Genomic DNA, 23,447 nt, shown 5'->3' on the forward strand with positions numbered 1-23,447 from the left:
GCAGCAGACAAATAAGCAGAGACAGGGGACTGTCAGTTTAGCAGCTAGCTACATCGGAGAGCATGACACTATCTCCAACAAACGTAGTGTAACAGCAGCAAGCATGTTGGATATGTGCATCTCCTGAGCAAGACTGGCTCTTGCGGGCACTTGTTGGTGTCTGCTAGTGCACGTGCCATCAGACTGAGCATCCTGTGAGGTGGAGAGGATGCTGCTTTTGAAAGTAGTACTATATGCTCTGCCTCTTAGCAGAAATTTTCACCTCTCCCAAAGCAGCAAGCTTGGAAACAACAGCCACAGTTGATGGAACTGGACCTTACGGGATCTACTGCACGTTGTTGAAATGTCTGCAGTCTTCTGTGACCCTGGCTGCCACAGATTTGGTGGCACCAAAATGGTTGCCCCCTAACCAGTAGGAGTTAGGGGTAGCACTGCCCCAGATGGCAGTGTTTTTCTCCTCTGAGATGGATTGTGGGAGCTTTCTACATCTCCTTGTAGAAAGCCTTGAAGACGGCCTTGTCTACATGCAGTTCTTGGCTTTCTGCTCTTCCTGTCTCGCTTTTTGGGAGATCAAGGCTTGCAGCAGGACAAGCCTGACCCCTGCCCTGTATGAGACAGAGTGCCCCTGCACTGGCTGCTGCTTTAGACCCAAGCTATCATTGCCATTGACCTCTACCAGGCTTGGCAGCAAGTCTCATTTTTTATGTTACTGGTTCCCTTGAACCAGGTGTTTGATCCCATGGGGTGCAGCAGCGTGTATGAGCAGTGCCTTTGCTCCTTCAACATGGAGAAATGTGGTCGTCTTGTGGGCCGGAGGAAGCATCAGAAGCACCAAAGAAGCAGTAGCAGAATCCCCAGGAGCCAGCGTGCTGGGGAGTGTGCACGGGCACGCTGCCGTGCCCCGCAGGGGCTGCCCCCGCAGCTCTCTTCTGAGAGGCCAGCAGTTTTGCAGGACGGGCTGTGCAACGGCTAGCAAATATGCCTGGGCGCGTTAATTTTACTAGTGCAGATTGCCAGCAGGATCTAGGCATTTGGACGCAAATTGTGCACAACATGCTTTCCTCTGTTTGATTTCAAGCCCTTGTACTCGTGCTTCCTGCGGTGAGGGTTTTTTTGGAAGAGAGCAGAGCGCTGTGATGTTGCTTAACTGTGGTGTTCTGGCTGCCCACGGTGCTGAAGAAGGTCAAGAGGGATAAATCAGTGTTAATTCTGTTGTCTCGGTGGTTTCTAGACCTGCTAGACCTGAAACTTAGGAGTGGGGATACTGAAAAACACTGTAAGTTAATTCATTGTTCTTCTCGTCTCTGAAAAGACCACCCTCTCCCAATGACAAGAAAGGACTTGTCCTCAAGCCTCCGCTTTCTCATACTTCGATTATTCTAAACTGAAGGAATTCTCTGTGGTTTTGAGAGGTGCAACAAGGACAAAGCTTTGGCTAAAAGCATGATGACTAAGATGCAGGCTGCGTGCTGAATGCAGGATTGAGTCAATGTGCCTTGATTTTGAATTGCTTAATGCTGTTTGGCTGGATAAAATGTCACTTCATGGGCATAACGGGCATTGAAACCCCTCTTTCCAACGGATGCAAAACATGCCCTTCCGTCTTCCTCCTCCTGTACATGGAGCGAGGGGAACCAGGTTGCAGCTTTTTCCCCCTTCTGCTCTTGGTCCTGCTAGTGGCACTGCAATGTAAGTTTGTTTCTGGGGACCGCCGCTTGATGCACCTGCGGTCTGTCCTTCAACCCACCATCACGGCATGAGAGAAAACCACGCGTGTGCAAAAAAGCAACATTATGTACTGGTTAGGTCCTTTCTTCTGTTGGAAATGTCATTTCCCACATGCCTGGATGATATGCCTCCGTTTGCCTGGGGTCTTCTCTTTTCTGATCTTTTTGTATTGTTTCTTTCTATCCAGATCTGAAAATCTGTCTTGCGGTGGGAGCAGGCGGGATGGGTTCGTGCGGCTGGGGGGGCCCCTCTGCCCGCCCGGCTCCCAGCAGATCATGCACGAGCACCGCGCAGGGGGGCTCAGCCGCGGGCTGGCAAGCAAAGTTGCAGCAGAGAGGGGGGCAGGAACAGAGTACTTTCTGCAGTTTGTCTTTGTTCAGGAGGTAGCAGCCTTTTTTTTTATTTTTTATTTCTTCCAGAGAGTCCTAAAATGTTAGAATGGAGGTTGCAGAGCTTATAGAACTTTTCTTATTTAGCGTTCATTGACCCAGCAATTAGGTCAGTTGTCCAAAGACCCTGGCAGGGATGGGGATCCCAGGGCGAGACCTGTACTTTTACTGTAGCTTTTCATAATGCCACCATCTGTCTCTGAAAAGAAAAGAAAAAATATCGATAGTCTGCATGCATCAAGATGAAAGTGAAAGTAAAAATGAACATCACCTTGTTTTCTTTTTGTGCTGAAGGAAAAAAGTACACTTTTATAATGAGCTGCAAGCTAGCCAGGCCTAGTAAAGAAACATATTTTCATGCATGTGAGCATGCCGAATATACATGAAGTCTAATGTGCTTCTCTGTTAAAGGAGGTGCGAATAGTTTTAGGGGAGAACCTTCTCCATAGTCACTTATTTAGCATTTAGTAGTCAACTTTGGTTTCTCTAGTGAATTCCTTGCTTTCTCTCTCTTTTTCTTGCTCTCTATTTGTACCTGATTTTATATAGAGGTCAAAATGTGTTTTCCATTAAAAAAAATAAATAAACCTTTTGAGGACTTGTTTAGCTGAAATATACTTAATTTTTTTTTTTTGTAATAGGAAGACAAGAGAAGTTTTGAACTGTTTTAATACAGGAAGCAGAATTTAATGAGCATTGCTTACCAACCTACAGTTTTTTGGGTTTTTTGTTTTTTTTAGAGAAATTCAGAATTTTAATTATTGAAAAATCAGCTGTTGTGGAATTCTCTTTTTGGCAGCAATTTAACAGAGATATAGTCAGTCTGGTTTACTCCATTTAAATCAGACTTTATCACGGAAGAGTAGAAGAATGTGCTTCCTTCTTAACTGTACATTTTTACTTCAGTAGTCTTTATGGTCCGTTCCTCATATCTTGTTTAAAAACAGACTGATAAAACAGTAATGATCAATTAAAAATGCTTATATGGAATATAACAAATATGGAAATTGTTAAACTGTAATAAATTTAATGGCGCTTAATATTTGCTGACAAACAAATCTTGCATGATAAATTTCAACTTTCAAAAAAGTGATCTTGGATATAGAAATAATAATGTAAGAAAGCTATTGTTTTGAAACAAATCTCCAAAAGGGAGATCTTAAAGTGGAAGTGGATAGCTGGTTTCTTAGCAGCTTTCAAAATGACAGTAGTGTAACTTCCCTGTGAAAATATGCAAATTGTTTAAAAGATCAGTACAGAATTCTAGATTTCTTGTATAATTCCTTTAATCATCTTTCTGTTCACATGACAAATATACTGCTTCCCCAAAAAGCAACAAAAAGGAAGAAAGAAACCTCTCATGAAAAACAAGAAATTAAAATTTTAAATCCAGGAAGTAAAGTTTATCCAGTGCTCCCTATAGGTGAATAATGAATTACCTATACCTTTAAGGAAACCATTTGTTTTAAAAGTAAACGTATGTATTAGAGTCCTTACAATTTTGTTATTAAGCACAGTATTGTGCCACATGTGAAGGTCTGATGTCATTATCCAAAACCAAATCAATGGAGACAACATTCACTGATTTCTAAATTAAGAAATTTGAGAGAAATCATAACTTTAAAAAAAATTAGCAGTTTGAAGACAACGTCCATCTTGTGTATGCTGAAAGCTTTCATCTGTAGTGACTTTCTAGAACCCTAAAAGTCCCAGGGAGAGAGATGGGAAAAGTCCCATCACTGATCTGTTGTCATTGTTGTTATTCGCTACCTCATAGCTTTCACTCCTGCTGTGTTAATTTGAATAACATGTAATTAAAATGCATGTGCTATACAAGAAGGTTGTCTGGGAGCAAACCTCTCTACCCCTTAAACATATCTCAGCTGATTTCCCTTGTCCTCTGTTTACAAAGGAAAGATGAGCTGCCACTTATGCACAGTTGAATACAGGAGGAGAATTAGCTCATTGGAGTGCCAGTTCTCAAAAAACTTCTACGGGAAGTTTATTGGAGCCATTGGTGACAGCCTCTAGTTTGTTCAAGTGCAGCAATGTGTCTGTTGTGGTTTAACCCAGCAGGCAGCTAAACACCACCCAGCCGTTTGCTCACTCCCACCCAGTGGGATAGGGGAGGGAACCAGAAAAAAGGTAAAATTCATGGGTTGAGATAGAGACAATTTAAGAGGACAGAAAAGGAAGGGAAAATAATAATAATAATGATAGAATAAAGAAAACAAGTGATGCACAATGCAATTGCTCACCACCTGCTGACTGGTGCCCAGCCAGTTCCCAAGCAGTGGCTGTGCTCCCCCAGTCCACTCGCCCCACGTTTTTTTTGTTCAGCGTGACATCATATGGTATGGAATATCCCTGTGGCCAGCTTGGGTCAGCTGTCCTGGCTGTGTCCCCTCCCAGCTTCTTGTGCACCTCCAGGCTGCTCGCTGGCAGGGCAGTATGAGAAGCTGAAAAGTCCTTGACTTAGTGTAAGCACTGCTCAGCAACAACTAAAACATCAGTGTGTTATCCACATTATTCTCATCCTAAATCCGAAACCCAGTACCATACCAGCTACTAAGGGGAAGAAAATTAACTCTATCCCAGCCAAAACCAGGACAATATCCACCCCTTATTCTACACTATCTATGTCATGCCCAGGTCCCACACTTTCCAACACATCCCAGTTAATCACCACCAACTTTCCTGTCTTTTGATATATACACACACATATCATTCCCTAAGTCTATGGGCCATCCCTCTAAAATGTCTGTTGAGTTCATTTAGTCCATGTCTTTGGGCTTCATCTGTCATAACAGTCCTTCAGGGCAGGAGAGATGGTGTGTGGTATTGGATTGTTGCATGTTGAAGCTAGTTCTGGTTCCATCACCGCTGTGCTTGTCTGGTTCTATCATCGCTGCACTTTGCTCGGTTTCATCAAAATTCATTCTTCGTTAATCTGGGTGATTCTTACTGCAATACTGTTGATATGGCATATAGTAACCATAGTAGTGATGACATACAGTGTTATATAGCAATTAACATCGTACAATTCAAATCATTGGCTGTTCTCACCCAACATCAAATCTCCTTGAGGTGCATGTCGGACTTGTCCATCCTTCTGCATTACCCACCAAGTGCACCCAGGTCCTTGAGCAAAAGCAATCCCACGAATGGGTTTGCCTTTGCCCGAGGCAGGAACAACCCAGACTGTCTTCCCCAGCATATTTTTTATGTGCACTACAGGGACCTTATCCCCTTCTACAGTACGTAAAATTTTGACTGGGCAGGGCCAGCTCAATTGGCAGATCCCCTAGTGCTGACTAACCAGGTGGCCTTTGCTAAATGTGTATCCCAATGCTTGAATGTCCCACCACCCATTACTCTCAGTGTAGCCTTTAACAGTCCATTGTATCATTCAATTTTCCTGGAGCCTGGTGCATCACAGGAGATGTGATATACCCACTCAGTGCCATGCTCTTTGGCCTAGGAGTCCATGAGGTTGTTTTGGAAATGAGTCCCATTGTCTGACTCAGTTCTTTCTGGGGTGCCATGTTGCCATAAGACTTGTTTTTCAAGGCCCAGGATAGTGTTCCGGGCAGTGGCATGGGGCATGGGATATGTTTCTAGCCATCTGGTGGTTGGTTCCACCATTGTAAGCACATGGCACTTGCCTTGCCGGGTTTGTGGGAGAGTGATATAATCAATCTGCCAGGCCTCCCGATATTTATATTTCAGCCATCGTCCTCCATACCAGAGAGGCTTTAACTGCTTGGCTTGTTTGATTGCAGCGCATGTCTCACATGCGTGCATTATTTGTGCAGTAGTGTCCATGGTCAAGTCCACCCCTCAATCATGAGCCCATCTATATGTTGCATCTGTTCCTTGATGGCCTGAGGTGTCATGGGCTCACCGAGCTATAAATAATTCACCCTTATGTTGCCAGTCCAGATCCACCTGAACCACTTCAATCTCAGCAGCCTGATCCACCTGCTGGTTGTCTTGATGTTCTTCAGTGGCCCGACTCGGGTACGTGAGCATCTACGCAACATACTTTTACAACCAGGTTCTCTATCCGGGCAGCAATATCTTGCCACAATGCAGCAGCCCAGATGGGTTTGCCTCTGCGCTGCCAGTTGCTCTGCTTCCATTGCTGTAACCACCCCCACAGGGCATTTGCCACCATCTGTGACTCAGTATAAAGTACTGGCCACTTTTCTCGGTCAGCAATGTCTAAAGCTAGCTGGATGGTCTTCAGTTTTGCAAACTGACTTGTTTCACCTTCTCCTGGCTGTGTCCCCTCCCAGCTTCTTGTGCACCTCCAGGCTGCTCACTGGCAGGCCAGTATGAGAAGCTGAAAAGTCCTTGACTTAGTGTAAGCACTGCTCAGCAATAACCAAAACATCAGTGTGTTATCAACATTATTCTCATCCTAAATCCAAAACACAGTACTATACTAGCTACTGGGAAGAAAATTAACTATCCCAGCCAAAATCAGGACAGTGTCCTACTCCCATCTGACTAAATTTCAGAAACTTTGTTTCAGGCACCCTTCAGAAACAGGGGGTCTGCCACATTGCGGTCACACAGAATATTAAATAGGAAATACTTACCTGTGCTTTCCTTTCATTATATCAAACTTGAGATCAGAATGGATGATGTGAACGTGGCTATGTGGATGAGCTGCTAAAAGTCCATGGTTTTCAAAGGAGAAGAGTATAATTACAAAAATTTGCACAGAGTGCTGAGGCTAGTGTGTCCACTTGGTGGTCATTTATGGGCTTTATCTCCAGGGCTGTACGTTTCCTGACCTGGGGAGCCACAGGCAGGAGGATGAGGACAGGAGCAGAGTGAGTTCTGCCAATTCCACATTCTGCTTCAAGTACTTTCCTTGACAGCAAGTAGGAATATTGCTTTAGATAGGGGAGGTTGTTTCACTAATGTTGGTTGGACCACCATGAGTTAGTTACAGAATTACTTTGCTTTTCTTTTCATGCATTGGGTCTGGGGTTCCTTTCCCAGCTTTCCAAGGAAAAACCAGGCACCTATGCCTCTCTTATGAAATGGTGAATATAGAAATGGGAACACAACTTGCTGTTCTCCAACGATATGATAAGCTTACCTGTTTTGTCAGGTCAGTTTTCCAGTAGAATACGGGCAAAGATTTCTGGTAAGAAATCAGTTATTGGTCATTGGTTTCTTTCTGAGATGGCTATTTGCATGGTTAATTTGGACAACAAACTTTTAACTTTACTTTTCTTTACTTTACTTTTCTTTTCTTTTCTTTTCTTTTCTTTTCTTTTCTTTTCTTTTCTTTTCTTTTCTTTTCTTTTCTTTTCTTTTCTGCCTGTATAACTTGAATTGTAGACCACAGTTAGACCTGCAGAAATATTGTGGACCATTTCTTATCATGCTTTCAGAGAAAGTGAAGCTAAGGAAGGGATAATTGCACACCAGATAAAACCAGAGATGGGGTTATGTCCTTGTTACTCCCAGTGATTTGCTCTGAGTTCACAAGAATGTCATTTTATCCAGCTTATTCATCAAATGAGACACAAAATTATTGTATGTGTTGCTTATAGTATGCTGTGATATTCTTGAGAAGGTATTATCCTTACAAAGGCTTATTGTTACTGTATCCTTCTGCTTGCAAAGAGTCAAATGAATGATGCACAATGTCAATTCTTTGTTCAGATATGGCAGTGTGGAGGAAGTCTTGAGATCCACCCATGCTCACATGTAGGTCATGTTTTCCCTAAACAAGCTCCGTACTCACGGTCCAAAGCTTTGGCAAACAGTGTGCGTGCAGCTGAAGTGTGGATGGATGAATATAAAGAACTTTATTACCACCGAAACCCACATGCTCGACTGGTGAGTTCAAGTCCATTGTTCTTGGATTTTCAATAGAATATGAAATAACTATTAGTTTAGCTAAAATTTAACATGAAGTACTTTTTGTGTTTATTTCTTATGTCCTCTGAAACTTTTTCCCAAACACAGAATAAGTGTGTATATAGTTAAGTTTTAATTCCTTGGAAAAAGTCAGAAATTCTGTAAGACTAGAAGGCGGCCACATTTGTGTCAATATTAAATGAATTAATGAATAAATGAAAGAATAAAGTTAAGCAAGGTGACCCAAGTAAGGAGGAGCTGATTAGCCTGAAATGTATGCTTCTATAAAACAGCTGATACAGGATTCTATCAATAAAGAATTACAGAAGAGACACACAATTAATGAATGCTAATCGACAAGGTTCAATGGACAGTAGATCTTTAAGTGAACAGCATGGTAATAATCTTTAGCAAAATTACCTGTCTTGTGATAATTGTAAAATTTTTGACTGATGTGAGGCAAAATGGATTTTTCTGTTTGATTTACTGGTGCACAATGTTTGATTAAAAAAATATACAAAATCAATATTGCAAAGATTAAATTAATTAAAATCAGTCCTGAGAACTCAGATGAAAATGTTCCTAATAGAATGTTTGAAGTATCAGTTCTGTTTTTCTTAAAAAAAAAGTGAATATTTTTATTTTCCATGAGGAAGAAAATACAAGATCATTTGTTTGCAAAATTTTTCAGGAGATAAATACTGTGAAAATTGAGTAGGTCAAAACAGTAAAGCAGTGTGCAAATTCATAGCTTGGATATATTTATCGTGAGGGGCCTGCAGGCTGGAAGACAATAACACTGAAATATCCTCACAGTGTCTAGAAATTACTTATATGAACCTCTGGCACAAAGTCCAAAATTCAGGCCTAGAAGAAATCACTCTGTGCTGTTGCTTGTTTCTGGAGGTGCTTAATCTCCCCACGCACTTCTCTTTGCACAGGAGGTTTTCTAAGTGCTGGCTTTCTGGTTTTGTGCATGGGGAGAACTGCCCTGCGGCGGGCTGCTGGGCACCCACCTCTGGCTGTGCCGGACCAGAGCTTAGGGACCAGGCAGGGGGACGGGGAGCTCCCCAGACCTTTGAGTGGCCTGCCCCGATAGACATGCCGGGGGAAAAAGCGCTCTTGAAACCATTACGCTTTTAAAAGATACGCTGGAGGACGCTGGGGAAGCTGAATTTGGTTAGCTTCCATCTCGTGTTCCCTTGGATTAAACTGGGTAATTAGATTATTATAGTCTACACATTTGTAATAATTGTTTTACTTTAACATCATAAAAGCCATTTAGGTTTTATTATTAGAGTCTGACTTTAAGAGAAATATGGGTTTTGTGTATCGGAAGATGGGAGCTCACAGGCAATGTCAGGCTGATTCTGCTTGTCGTATGCAAAGAGAAAACAGCGATAAATGCTGACAGTTTTTCTTGTAAAGTTCTGGACAGCTGATGTCTGTGATGACAGAACTTTAAAGGGTATTTGTGTGTTAGTGTTGCAAGTTTTGCATACTGGCTTATTGTAACGCAGGGGATGTAAGCTGAGGCTCGTGCGTTTTTTTGCAGGTATCAAAGCTGCCGCCAGTGCACTCTGGTTTCTGCAATACTCTGTGCACCACTTGTTGCAGCGGTTGAGTTCAGACCCTTTTCCTTCATCTAACCCAAATATCCAGTTCCATAGCATAATGGAAAAATGATTGATGCTATGGCTGCAGAATTTGGTTCCATAAAGTTTCGCTGCAAGATTAATGTTCAGACCTCAGATCTAATAAGTCATGCTGTTTGTTTATTCAAGCAGGCATCTCTGCCTCTGTTTTACATCTGCTTTGTGTTTTCAGTGATATTTTCACAGCTTTGAGAAATGCAAATATATTTGTGGTTTGATGAAAGAGTGTGTCAAGTGACCTGTAAAAATCTGGGGGCTGCAAATGGTATCTTATGCCTCACTGTCTGAAGTCCCTAGTCAATATAAAGATAGATTTTTGAAGACAGACATGAAAAGTTGTGAACTCTGCTCCAATCTATAGACAGGGAAAAGTCTGCAATGAAAGCTTTTCTCTGGAGGTTTAAGATTTCATACTCCCCACCCCCCAAAACTATGAAGTTCAAAGGAAACATTAGCAGATTTTACAAATTTCATCAGTTAAATGTAAAACTGTCTGTACAGGTAATTTGCAAATGGATGGTGGAATAATTTAAAATTCTCAAGATTCATTCACTGCTTTTGAGATTTTCAATTATCCAGCTAAAGTAAGTTTTATTTTCCAATACGCCTTCCCAGTTCCCAGCAATCTGTATTCAAGGACTTCCTTACTTGCGGATTTGGGGAGTTTTCTCAGACGAACTGTCTTCTAGAATATTTTAAAGTTTTACGTGCACAGTTCCAATTCTTTTTTGTCAACATTTAACAAATGTAAGGATAATGAAATCAAATCCAGCACCCAAACATGGGGATTTTTCCTGGCTAAAAGTCCTACTCATCACTTTAGCATACGGTTCCTAATAATGTATACAGATAATTTAAAAGAGAGCATCTGTTCTGGTTGGGGTTTTTTTAATCGTTTTTTTTTCTGGTTTTTTTTTTTTTTTTTTTTCTTTCAGGAACCATATGGAGATGTGACAGAAAGGAGAATCCTTCGAGAGAAGCTGAAATGTAAGGACTTCAAATGGTTCTTGGAGAACGTGTACCCAGAGCTTCATGTACCCGAGGACAGACCGGGCTTCTTTGGAATGGTACGTGGCTGCTGAGAAGGGGCCTCTTCCTGGTTCTCTGAGCTCTCCTACTAACTCAGTATGAAGGTATTTTTATGCCAAAATCAGTTTGGGATTTTGGTAGAATTCAGTTAGAATTGGTAGGTTTTAAAATGTGGTTTCTATCAGAATCTTTATTCTAGAGGATGCTGTTTATGAAGGAGTTCTGTGAGAGGGTAGGAGAACAGGTAATGTTGCCATGAACTACACCTTCCAAGTGACATCTTGGGAGTGTTACAGGCAGCAAAGGATGACTTATTTTATTTCTTGAAACATTGCATAGCAAAAAAAGAGAGCACCGAAGTGTTTTAGTTTTGAGTTGTTGTCTTGAAAATAGAAAGCGTGTGCTTTGAAACATGTATTTGCACTTTTTATCTGATGAAAACTATGATGCTCTGATGATGGGAAAGAGAGCTGGTGCTATGTGCTGTCAGATTATACAGGATTCTGTATGTCAAAACCAACATGTTTATTTTTAATCTGGAGGTCATTTTAGACCAGCACAGGTTCACAAGCAATTTTCAGTGGTTCAATATCAGAATCCTCTTCTCCTTTTTTAAGATTCAACAACTTTCTATGCTATTCGCAGCTTACAAATAAATATAAACTGTAGCTCCAGGTATATCACATTACTGTAATCTCATTTGGAAGGAATGAAGGCAGAGATGATGCAGCAAATACCTGCTTCCTCTGAAAAATCAGCAGGTGTCTGCTGCATGTCTTATTAGGAGGACAAGACTGCACCTTTCTGCCAGGCAAAGATGTAGAAAATACCTTCCTAATTACCAGTGCCCCATTAACTTAGAAGTACTTTTGCTGATAACTCGATCACCCTGCAGATCTAGCTAAGCTGCATTCCCACACTGCTGCATCGCATCCAGCCCGTACCACAACGCTCTTCTCTTGCTGCCATCTGTGCTTCAGTTACTCAGTCTCTGCTGGATCTCCTTCAGTAGAGGAAAAAACCTGATCACTGTGGGCGTACAAAACATACAGGAACCAAGTCTCCCCGCAGTCTTCCCTTATAGCTTTGTTACCTGTTGAACGAAAAAGATCCTAATGTGGAAATGCTGCGGTCCCGCCGGGAGCTGTGTTTCCTACGGGGAGCTGTGCGAGCTCCCGCCGGGAGCACATCAGTTGGCAGCAAAGCCCTTAGGAGCCTCGGAGAGAGTAGCCACCCTCCTCCCTTTGTCTTGCAGCTTGCACTTGAGTTGATATCTCTGTGTGATCACTAGCATGAAAGGTAATATCCACCATTATCCAGTACCTTGCACAGACCCCGCTACAACATTGGGTCATTTTTTTGTTGTTTTGGGCTGGATCGCTAACTGACAAGGTCAGAGACAGTTGAAGCAATAAGATATTATAAGACTTACCTTCCAGGAGCATTTCAGGAACCTTATCCTCCCCTGCACCTCCATCCTTCACCCCCCGAAAGAAAGCCTAGGCTGGCGGCGGTGATAGCGCTCCAGCCTCCTGGGGAGGGGAAGGGATTTGTGCAGTTTCTTTCATGATTTAAGCGCACTTGTCATCCTCAGGAAAGGTGTTGACAATACCTAGAAATAATAATTCTTGTTCAGAGCTTCTTGAGGTGTCTATGGTGTAATTTAGGTGCGCTCTATATATTTCTCTAAAAACAATTCTTAAATGCTGTCATCTAGTTGTGAGCATAATAAGAATACACCATTTTTTCTGGCAGGAAGAATTTAAAATGTGATTAAAGTACAATTATACTCTAAGAAAGTGACAGTGCAAAAATGACACCTACTGATTCAACTGATTTGTGGATATTGAGTCCCATCTGCTAACTTCACTGAATCACTGATCGTGTTCTTTACTCCTGCCTTAGCCGTGTAGTGCTTTTCTGGTTCACAAAAATACTGTGTTTAAAAGTGTCAGCTTTGTTAACAGCACGGCTTAGTGTGAGGTTATTTAATTGTTCAAAGAGATTGCAAAGGAATATGGGGATTTCTCCCTCCCTTGAAAATCTTTACACTGAAGTTGAAAATCTTTCGAAGATTACCCATAGGTCAGCCGTATGTTATTGAAATAAATGCAGGAATTATTGAGCAGCATTCAGTGCCATATTCTGACAAATAGACACTTTTGCTAATTTTTTTCTCTTGATACGTAGATAAAAACACCTATACTAAGCCTGGTTGTCTAAAAAGTTAGCTGCCTAAAACTTTATTTAAACATACTGAATTTTGAATATTTTTGCCTGAGCTGTGCTTGCATTCTTATAAACTGACTGAGGCCTAGAAATGAGGGAAAGACCTTACTTGTCCTTGGGTTCCATGCAGCTTTGGAACTTTGTGTGGGACACGAACTAAACCTTTTGACTTTAATAATTTATGTGGGGGGTGGGAGGGAGCGAAGCTGGTAGGCACTTAGTGGATTAAAATAATAAGATGTCAGCATTTCTGGAAAGGCTGATAATCCCGTTTAGGTTCTTGCGTAGAGCACTGATGTCTCTCTTTCTGGCATAGCATCTGATTTGGCTATCCTTGAGCGTGTACTTACCGGCGAAGTGTATACTACTTGTGCTTCAGCTGGTGTGAAATCTTAAAAAGACTTGAACCCCAGGTCTGTGCAAATTGCCCACCTAGATAGCCCAGACGAGTCTGCTTACAAATCTTAGCTGCCCTGGGAAGGGATGGCGTGGGCACCTCTGGGAAGGACTTTGAGCCATCTTGTGTGTTTAATATTAACACTGTGACATTGCTGCATTGTGCAGCGAGGTGAAGACAGAGGAACCGGGCAGCTCTGTGATCTTTTCATGTTATTGGTGACTGTGGAAATGCACGGCTGTAAAGCAAGGGAATAGTCAGGGTTCCTCTCCTTTCTAAGGTATACTAAGTATTGCTGGCATTCAGGGTGCATATCTGAGGATAAAGATTACGGTCAGTCAGTGAATTTGGCTTTGAACTTGGCATCCAGATTGTTTTTAAAAGACAGCGTTGACACAAAAATCAGGATTTTACCTCTCCTTTTCTGTAAGCTTGATCACTTGGCAGTGAGACCATATTATGTTCTGATACAAGAAGTTTTTCTTTGTTCTTCTCAAACAGTTTCTAGCTGATCTTTCTTCTAGGTGAATGTGAAGCAACTAAGCTGATAGCTGTCTGTTGTGACTATCTAGCTGATGGCTCTTTTCACCACCTATCCTTAAAGGCATCTGCGACTGACTGAATCAGTTGGGAGATCAAAAACTTGAATTTTTCTATTGGCAGCTTCTTTCTACATTTTCCCCCAAGATCATCTCATCTTCAATGAATTTCCAAATGCTTAGTCATAATTTTCTTTTAATTTAGACCAGATATAACCTTAAAAAAAAAGAAAATCAGGAAGAAAGATTTTAAGCCTTTAAAACTATGAAGAATTTTGTTTTGCTGTGACACGAAAGAGAACATTTTGTAAATTAGCTAAATAACACATGATATATATGGACAGGCTTACAGAAGCTATGTTGCTTAAGTTATGTAATCAAAAAGACTATTGCATGTCTGGTGTTACAAGTTCTCAGAGGTATCAGGCTCCAAAACGGCCTCCTCTAGGGTATACCTCTAAAACTGCATTATAATACAATTTGTAGAGCTGCCACTTGAGATTGAATTGGTACCCAAGATTATGGCTGACTAGACCTGGGATCTGATGCCCATCACAGGAAAATACGTACCACTCCGTGGGCTGTACAGCCTCTGAAAGCTTGAGGCAGACTTCTTTAAAGGAAGTGGGAGAAATTCAAGTGTTTGATGTTAATCTCAAGTGAACACACCATTGCTTAAGACGTGCTTGTATGTTCTGGAGCTCCTCAGGGAGGTCTGGACTTGCTGGGGTGAGCAACTGAATTCCAACAGCAGTGTCTCATCACTGATTCCTTCAAAGGATCTTAGTCATCAACATTGTGTACCCATTTCAGCATTGCACTTGAGAAGTTAACAGAAATCTGAGGATATTCACAATTTTTTTTCCAAAAAAGGGTGATATGAAAATAGCATACACTCAGTAAAATCATTCCTTGTGACTGCTCGGATTACCTTTGAGGTAAAAGCTTATGCCTGGTCAGTACCATGAAGCTGTTGGCTTGCTACAAATTCATATCTTACTATGTCCCACAGTATCATCTGCCCATACCACTAACGCATCAGCACCAGTGCCACTATGGCAGGATAAAGAGGATTCTGATCTATTTTGTGGATGAAGAGAAAGGTTGGCTGTGTTCCACTGGCTGTATTTATCAACTAATGTAATGAAGTTTTAATGTCAAAAATCTGTTGTTGATGCTTTGCTTACAGTTATATGAAATGGATTTTATCTTAAAAAAAAAAAAAAAAAACAAATAATTATTTACAGAATGCCATCTGTATTGTGTTGTTTTAAGCAAGTGTCCAGATGTTAGGAAACAACAGATTTAAATTTCTCCAAGAAGTAAGGGGTGAAGGTCTGAGATGAATATCTCAGTAGCTGCTGTGTAGTACCTGTCCCAGCCTCCAAGCAGAATGGTAACTAAATGGTACAGTAGAATACACCTGCAATGCTTCAATAGGAGGCAGAAGTTGCAGAAAGATGCAGCCAGTAATCCTGCATGGGCAGCACTTTTTAGAACTGAATTATGTGTTTTAACGGCAAGGTGATCAACATTTTTCTTGCTTCTGTTTCTCTAATGCAGCATTCTGCAAAAGAATTAAGGTAAGTCATGGAGAAAATTTTGTTCTTATTGCATGACTTGTTTATGGTGGATATGGGAACAAAGATAGCTTCAGAAATGAATGGATGATTACTGTTTTGATAGAGCTGTTGTACGTAAAAGGAACTTAAACTGTGTATTCTCATTTGACAAGAGAAAAATATTACTTTCACAAATTCTCTCATACTTTCTTCTGCCTTGGAACAGAGGGCGGTTTTTTTTTTTTTGCACAAATGGTGTTGTGATCAGATTTTCAAATTTGATTATTTTCAAATCTTTGTCATTTCAGATCAGGTCATTTAACAGCTTAGTATGCACTATTCCCACAAATTAGGTCTTGAATATCTATTAGGCTTCCTGATGAAGCATGGGTATAAAAGAACATCTACCGATGTCTGATAAAACAAACTAAAGAACCAGGTTGAAATATGGACCGTGTACGTTTAGGAATATGTCTGCACATATCACAAGCATTTATGCATGAAAGGGGAAAATGAGAGAATATACGTGGTAGCGTCCTGGGAGTACAGACTCAAGTTTTAAACCATCTGAAATGAAGCTTAAGTTAGTAATCTTTTACACAGCTTTTGTTTTGTTGTCTGTATTTGGGCATTGCGTAACATGCACAGGAGAGTTACAGTAGTTCTGGTGGTGCATGGTATTTTAAAATAGGTTATTTAAAATTCCAGGCCACAAAAGGGAGCATGTGCTGGAGCACGTGCCGGGGGCTGACAGCGAAGAGCGCGCGCTCGGAGAGGTGCTGAGGGCATTGGGTTGTCTGGAAGGGCACCACGGAAAAGCGCTTTGCTCTACGGCTCTTCCCATGGAGCCAGTAGACGGTCAGGCAAAGCCATACCTTGTTGAACATGCTGATGAGAGACCTTCTAATCCTGAGGGACAGCCGCTGACAAGAACTGAAACTGATTTATGTTTTTAGAGATACAATTACCATTTTTGAGTCGTTATGACGTTGACATTTCTTGACGTAGAATGTAGAAACCTGAGAAGCTTATTGATTGGTTTATGTAGTTCCATGGTAGTGTTAATCATCTGTAAAAGACACTTTTCTTTCCTGTTTTTGTAAGTGTAACTCTTGCCCAGTGTTATGAGGATAAACAAAATGTCTTTTTTTGACAGCTCGGGGAGGGGTGCAGCAGTCTAGTGTGTTCCCATCAAACCAAGCAACGTTTTCTGTAGAAAGGGTGCCCAGGGGATTTCTTTTGCTTCTAGTGAACTTGGACACTAAAACTAAAGATTAATTTTATCATACACCAAATTCAGATGTTAGTTTATCCTTTACTGAAAAATTACACCAAATGCCTAGTGGAAACATGTTCAGAGAGGAATTAAGAGGCAAAGCCCTACCAAAGGGTAGGGCTTCAGTCCTACATTTATACATTTGACTCTGACAGGAGAGCCTCACAGCCCAGCAGCCCTGCAAGGGGCCGCAAGCCGTGGCGGCTCGGTGGTCCTCCCCAGCCCCCCAAAGTATTGCTGTTGTCTGGGGCCGGCAGGCCAGGCATGCAGAACGCCGAGAGCTTGGGTGTCTTTCAGCGGGAGGGGGCACAAAGCAGTGGAAAGAAGACGTCGGGTAGCAATAAAAGTAGAAGTTGGGAAAGCAGAATATATGTAGAACACAAGTATTTAATTTTCCAGCTTGCGTGGTTTGCTTTGTGGTGGGTTTGGGTCTTGGGTCTTGGGTCTTTGCTTTGTGGTGGGTTTGGGTTTTGGGTTTGTGGTGGGTTTGCTTTGTGGTGGGTGTGGTGGGTTTGGGCTTTGTCTTGTTTGGTTGGTTTTAGCCTTCTGCAATCCCTTAGTGTCCGTTCATTCTCCACATTAAGAACTGAGGATACAATTATCGTGACTAGGGAAGAGCAGTAAAATTACACCTTGCTGAAGTAACTCTTCTGAGATTTACTCTGCTTATTCTTTTTGTCTGCGATATAATTACACTCAGTAACAGGGGCATTCAGCTTGAACCTGTGTTTACAGAACCTGTTTTGCTCTGTGTAATTTTAAATTTGGTTAAGTGGCTAATACTAGGAGTCAGTAATTGTTATGGCATTGTTTAATTTATTTTCAGTTACTTTCGCCTCCTGCAAATGCAAATCCTTGTTAATTAGCCTGATTTTTTTGAAATCATGTAATTTAATAGTTTAAAATTTAATCTAAAAGTTATGCAACTCTTGTGTCAGAGATCAGCAACACTAGTAAAGAACTTCTAAAATCATATCTAGTGTTTCTTTCCAAAGATAAATCTTATTCAGTTTCATGATTTCTGGTCTTAAAATCTGACTGCTTGTTCAACCTCAAGAGGGTACTGGAGTCCTTTCAAGAACAAATCCTTCTAACATCTCCCATTTGACAAACTGAGAAAAGTATGTGGTCTTCTTTTCCTAAGAAAATTGAACAAGGGGATCCTGGGGGGGGGGGAGTTCAAGACATGACAGACTCTTTTGTTCTGCATGAGTTGCTGGCTTGTTGGGTTTCAACACAGCTTTTCATAGTTCCTACCTACTTCATTTGCAAATACACTGGAACACGGTGTCATTCCTAGGGGAAGCCATCGTGTCTGGCTGCTTCAATGCCCAAAGTCAAGACGGTCCCAACAGCTCTATTTCACATTAGTCTGAGAGAGATGTTGCCATTGGATCCATTTGATCTATTCCAATTAGTTTGAACCAGCTCTTGGGATATAAACCTCACAGCCCAGCAGGATGGGTGTAAAGTGACCACAGCATATCTTCCTTACTTTAGATTAATACTTTAAAATATTCTTTTGTTTTGGTTAGCTGAAGAATAGAGGAATGGCAAACTTCTGTTTTGATTATAACCCTGTAAATGAACATCAAGTAACTGGACACAGGATCATACTGTACCCATGTCATGGCATGGGACAAAATCAGGTAAGATTCATGTTTTATTTTCATTTTGACTAACACTGGTTGTAATGTAAAAAGTACGGTAAAAAGCATTGCAGTAGAGCTTAGAGAATATGTTGCCACAGTGAGGTGATGTTACATCTAATTTTGATTCTCATACTGGGTGCTTTTAATTTTGATGTCTCTTGAGGTCAGACATAGGGTAAAAGGTGAAAGCAAGAGAGAAGTACAATTCATAGGAAAATAGTTCTTATGAGATGACATTTTAAAAGTCGTCCTTTGCTTAGCTGGCACTAAAAGATTAACGGAATTTACTGCAAAGACATCGCATCACTGGACGTGAATGCTGTTAGGTCTCTGCTGATGGTGCGATGCCTCCGCGTACCTGCCGTAGCAGGCAGCAGAGGGAGAGCAGCGGCAGTGGTGCTCTCGGAGCGGTGCAATTGGTGCTCCCTCTGCTGGCATCCGGGCAGCAGGAGGAAGGAGAAATGGAGAAGCTACCTGACTGCCATATAAACCCGTAAAAGAAAATATCAGGTGACACAAGAGAATTGCAGAGCCTGAGGAGGGAAGGCCAGACACGGGAAATGGGCAAAACAATATTAGTGAAATGGGCAAAGGCATGGGAGGGCTGACAGGAGCCGGGGAAAGGGGGGCAAGGTGACAGAGGGCAGAAGTTTGGGGCAGAGGTAGGGCAATGGGCAAGGAGCAGGGCGTGTGTTGCAGAGGAAGGAGTAGTTAGGAGCTACAGGGAGGGAGCGTGAAACAAGCAGAATCACTGGAGACCCCTTTAGTGGAAAGGGGCAGGGGGACTCAACGTGGGAGCAGAGATACCAGTTGGCAAATGGGGGCATGAGTAAGGGTGACAGGTAGTAGTTGCAAGAGAAGTGGACAGCAGGAAGAGCTGCGGGTGGGGGAGCAGAGGGAGGCTCCAATAAGACAAGATGCAGAAGCACAAGTGAGATGGGAATGGAAGTCAGGATTGCTGAACTTGCACCTCCTTTCTCTGGCTCACAAATAGCAGTGAAACCTACCAGCAGGACATTTCTCTCCATTTCCTTCCTGTACCCCCACCCTTTTGACAGTCGTTCTTAAAAGGTAACAGGCTGCTCCTGGTGGTGTGAATTCCTTAGCTCAGTTGGCAGGTGACAGTGGCAGGACCGAAACAGTCAAATCTCCCACGTGTACATCCACCGCTGTCAGCTGATGGAACTGATGGTGACAAGGTTGGTCATCCTCTAGTTGTACCAATGCTAAGGAGAGCAAGGCATTTCACCACATAGTTTCACAGGTGTTTGCTGACAACAGGCAGCCCTTACCTTCTGTTTTGTCCTTGGAAGGGAATCTGCCATCCTAATCCCCAGCTATTCTGCCTGCTCTCCTCCTGTCTGCTCTCCTCACTCCACTCGTTACCTATATACAGCTTTAGCAGCAAACCCTCATTACAAAGTTTCACTCCAGTCCCCTGTCCTGCACCACATGTCACAGACAGCTCCAGTTTCTCCACTCCATGCTATTTAACACTTTCTTTTCCATGCTGGCTGGCTCCCCATCTTTCTCTAATACCCTTGCTCTGTCTCTCCCCTCACTTATTCCTCCCACCAGTTACTACCCACACTAGGTCACGTTTTGCTCCTTTTCACGTGCCTTTCTTCTTTCCTGGCTAGCTCCCATTTTTAATCGTCTAGTCTTCTCCTGCTCATCCCTCCCTCCAGTTGCAGAGTTTGTTCCACCATTCGTCACTTTCTTCCTCAGATAGTACTCCCTGCTGCACGTTCACACTGTCTCATGGTATAAAGAAATGAAGTTTATTCTCCAGAGTACAGCTCAGTAAAGTTATTCTCCAAAAACATCTTGATAGGATTTAACATTAATGAAGGTTAACTTGGTCAGCCATATGTGTCTTACACTCCAGTACACCCATCCTCTGGCATGATACACTAGTGGCAGGTGGCTGTTTATGTAGGAGACAACTGCAAAAGCTCTTTTCACTGGAAGCAATTCTCCACTTGAAGTGACCTCTGAATATCTGTGTGCACTATGCCGAGAGGAGAGAGCTCTGTGCTCTCGATTATTTATAAAGTCCAGCACCTGCTCCCATTTTATGTCTTAGTAAGTAAAACCACTCTCAGAAAACTGAGTTCCCTGGTAATTTCTATTTTTCCTTGAATCCATGGCATAAGTGAGAGGGTTCCCTTTAGTCCTTTTGAATTGCTGTTGCGTAAGCAGTAAGAAAGCTAACTGTGGGTTGTTTAAAATTAGCATGTTCATTATAGCAAGAAGGTGAGGATATGACTGTGGTGATAGGAGCTGAGTGTATACGGAAGAGAGGCAGAAAATACGCAAAACACTGGCTACTTGGTGCTTGCACCTCGGGCTGCTGATGTTTTGTGGCAGTGTCTGCCCCGGTAGCCGAGAATCAAAGGCTTTGAAATTCCACACCAATGAAGCCCCTTGCCCTTCTTGGTATGGCTGGGAAGCAGTACAGAGGGGACCAACGTGTGATGGCAGGAAGCCGACCTGACATGGTAAGAGGATGGGAAACCACTGAGCAGACGGCTTTGTCTGACAGTACCCCCAGTATTCCCATTTGCAGCTGATAGATATCAGGCAAATAGGGATAGGCAAGCAGAGAGCTTAGCAAAGCCCTCAGGTTTTCTGTGGAAGGGGTATCAGACCTAGTAACCTCACTGCTGATTCTCCCGCCTAGAAAGTACCTATCAAGTGCAGACTTCTTCCTGTGTGCAGAAGAGCGGTAACCAGGCTCAGAGAGGGATGAGAGTGTGTTTCAGGGTCTGGTGAGGTAGCCAAAATCTGCCTCCATCCCTTGTACCACAGAGCACTGATGCAGCTGGGGCATATCCCGTAGATCGCCCAGAAGCGGTAGGCACTGGGTAAAAGGCCTCATCAAATTTCCCAGTAGCACTTGAGGGAATCTACTGGTTCTCTGAAGGAAAGAAATGCAGTAAGGCTACTAGTTACTGGGCCATGGATCAGTTTGAAAACGCTTCCTTCCTGCCCACAGAACCCACTGGGCAAGGAAAGAGCACTAAAAAACACTTCACCGTTTGAGGAGGAAGAGATTTATCTCATGTATTACTGGAGCTTGAAAAAGCCCGAAGCTTGAAGTATTTATTCCATTTGAAACAGTATAGGGTAAAGAACTGTATAATGTTGATTGGGCAAGGAGGCAGGAGTGCTTGGTTGCTAATACTATAACCCCAATCCTTAACGTTATCCAGAAATTAACTATTTTACTTGCTCGTCTCCTCCAAAATCTGATGCAAGTCCTTGAGAGGCTGTTCAAGAAGGATGTCAGTAGTAAGGAGCACTCTGACCTACTAGCTGCTCCATCTACTCTTGATGCATCTGGTACAATCAGCAGCTTGCAGGCTTTCACTGATGTTGAATACAAATTGCTAAAGAGAGTTATTATATCTTATAAATCCACTAATGAGCAAGGCTCTAAATGTAGCCTTGTGAAAGTGGCAGCTGTAAAATGTGTCCATCCAGACACAAACGAGCAGGAGTGAAGCTTTTTCTTTATTCACGAGTCCTAGGCTTAAAATGAGTGCCCTTCAGCTCACTGCGGTGCCCAAAGTAGCAGGCTTTCCGTGTGCCAGTCAGATACTGAACCTGGGAACTAAAGCCTGAAGACCTGCATATTGGGGTAAAAAATAATAAAAAAAATTGGACCAATATTATCACATGTGACTTCTGTTGATGACGAGACATTTCTGGCATAAAGCAAATGTCATAAAGGCAGTGCAGCCTACATCATCAAAAGAGTTCCTAGCAGTAGGTTTCAAGGGGAAATCAGAGTTTCCTGGGTGTCACGTCAGCAGGTAGACTTCAAACTTGAAGTTGCTTTCTGGAAACACTCACTTCCCTTTGTGGCTTACCGCACATGAATGACGGCGAACAGGTTAGTTCTGGGGGGGTCACTTGTGTCACCGCCCAAAGAAAAGCCATGGAGCTCCACAAGCTGACACAGGGGACAACATTGGTCTGTGTATGGGTGCTACAGCCACCTTGGCAGAGAAATTCCTGATTGTGATAAAAGGAGGGGCGGAGGAGATTTCATGAAACAACTACCATCAGTGTGGTCTAGATCAGAGCTCTTACACCTGGAAATGGACGACTGCAGACTTTGTAATCACATGGTCCTGTTTACATTAAAACTCCATTTCCAGTTTTTCTTTCAAGGTTAATTAGCCTTGGCGGTTGCTAAGGATGGTTTTGTGGTAAGTTCAAGTATATATGTTTCTGAATTGGTACAGCCCCCTTCACAAAGCTTTACGGTCTCCTTTTCCAGGGGTGAAACAAAACAAAGGAGGATTCCTTTTCTCCTCATCTTTTTATTGCTTTCCACTAATGCAGCTATACTATTGGTAACAAGCAATTTTCTGATGTGTATAAAACTCTCCTCTACGCTACTGAGTATAATCTAAATCAGATCTAAACACACGTCTGTGCACTATAGTCATCTAAATTATTTACAAGTGTGCTAAATACAAACAGCTCTCAAACTCTGCCACTCTTTACTGAAGTCCAAAATTTGGCAAGTGTCCATGATAAATATAAAAATTTTAAGGAGATCTTCAGCCATAATTGCTACAAAAGCCAAGATGTTTTAGAGCATGTTCAGAACACCTCTGTAGAGTATTGTACAACAAGCAAAGCCAGTAAACTGTCTTTAATAAAGTTCTGTTCATGTTTAAAAGCAGCTGTAGCTGATTTGCTCCAAATAATATCTTAAAATGTTATATAATAAAATGCTCATCACCATGCATCCTGAGTACTTTGTAACTGTAAATGAACCTTGACCAAACTGCATTTGAACTATGCAATGAGCAACTCCTTAATTAAAAGTAACATTGTTTTGTGACAACTGACTTAAGAAGGCATGATGTCAGGCTATAAACTAGTTTCCATCCTATTTTTAAGGGTGATCTAGAATGTGAAAGTAGAGTATTACAGTCAAATTTTGTAAGTTCTTTAATGCTGGAACGTCTGTTTTCCAGGGCATTTATTCAGCATTTCATACATTTTAAGTGCTACCAGAGTAAAGCAGTGCTGTGGTGAGACTGATTTTCTGTAAAACAGTAAGCAAATGGCAGCAGTTAAGGCTCCTT

The 23,447-nt window shown here is 42.1% G+C and overlaps 1 protein-coding gene across 1 annotated transcript in view; it reads left to right on the forward strand.

Annotated features, from left to right (window-relative positions):
• GALNT12 (polypeptide N-acetylgalactosaminyltransferase 12) overlaps window positions 1-23,447 on the forward strand; it is a 53,219-nt gene that overhangs the window by 24,034 nt on the left and 5,738 nt on the right. The window contains exons 6-8 of the mRNA XM_075494176.1: window positions 7,803-7,979; window positions 10,591-10,722; window positions 18,223-18,336. Of these exons, the coding sequence (XP_075350291.1) occupies window positions 7,803-7,979; window positions 10,591-10,722; window positions 18,223-18,336 (423 nt within the window). The remainder of the gene's footprint in view (window positions 1-7,802; window positions 7,980-10,590; window positions 10,723-18,222; window positions 18,337-23,447) is intronic.

Source organism: Mycteria americana, chromosome 2, assembly GCF_035582795.1.
Source record: "Mycteria americana isolate JAX WOST 10 ecotype Jacksonville Zoo and Gardens chromosome 2, USCA_MyAme_1.0, whole genome shotgun sequence".
Classification (NCBI taxonomy): Eukaryota; Metazoa; Chordata; class Aves; order Ciconiiformes; family Ciconiidae; genus Mycteria; species Mycteria americana.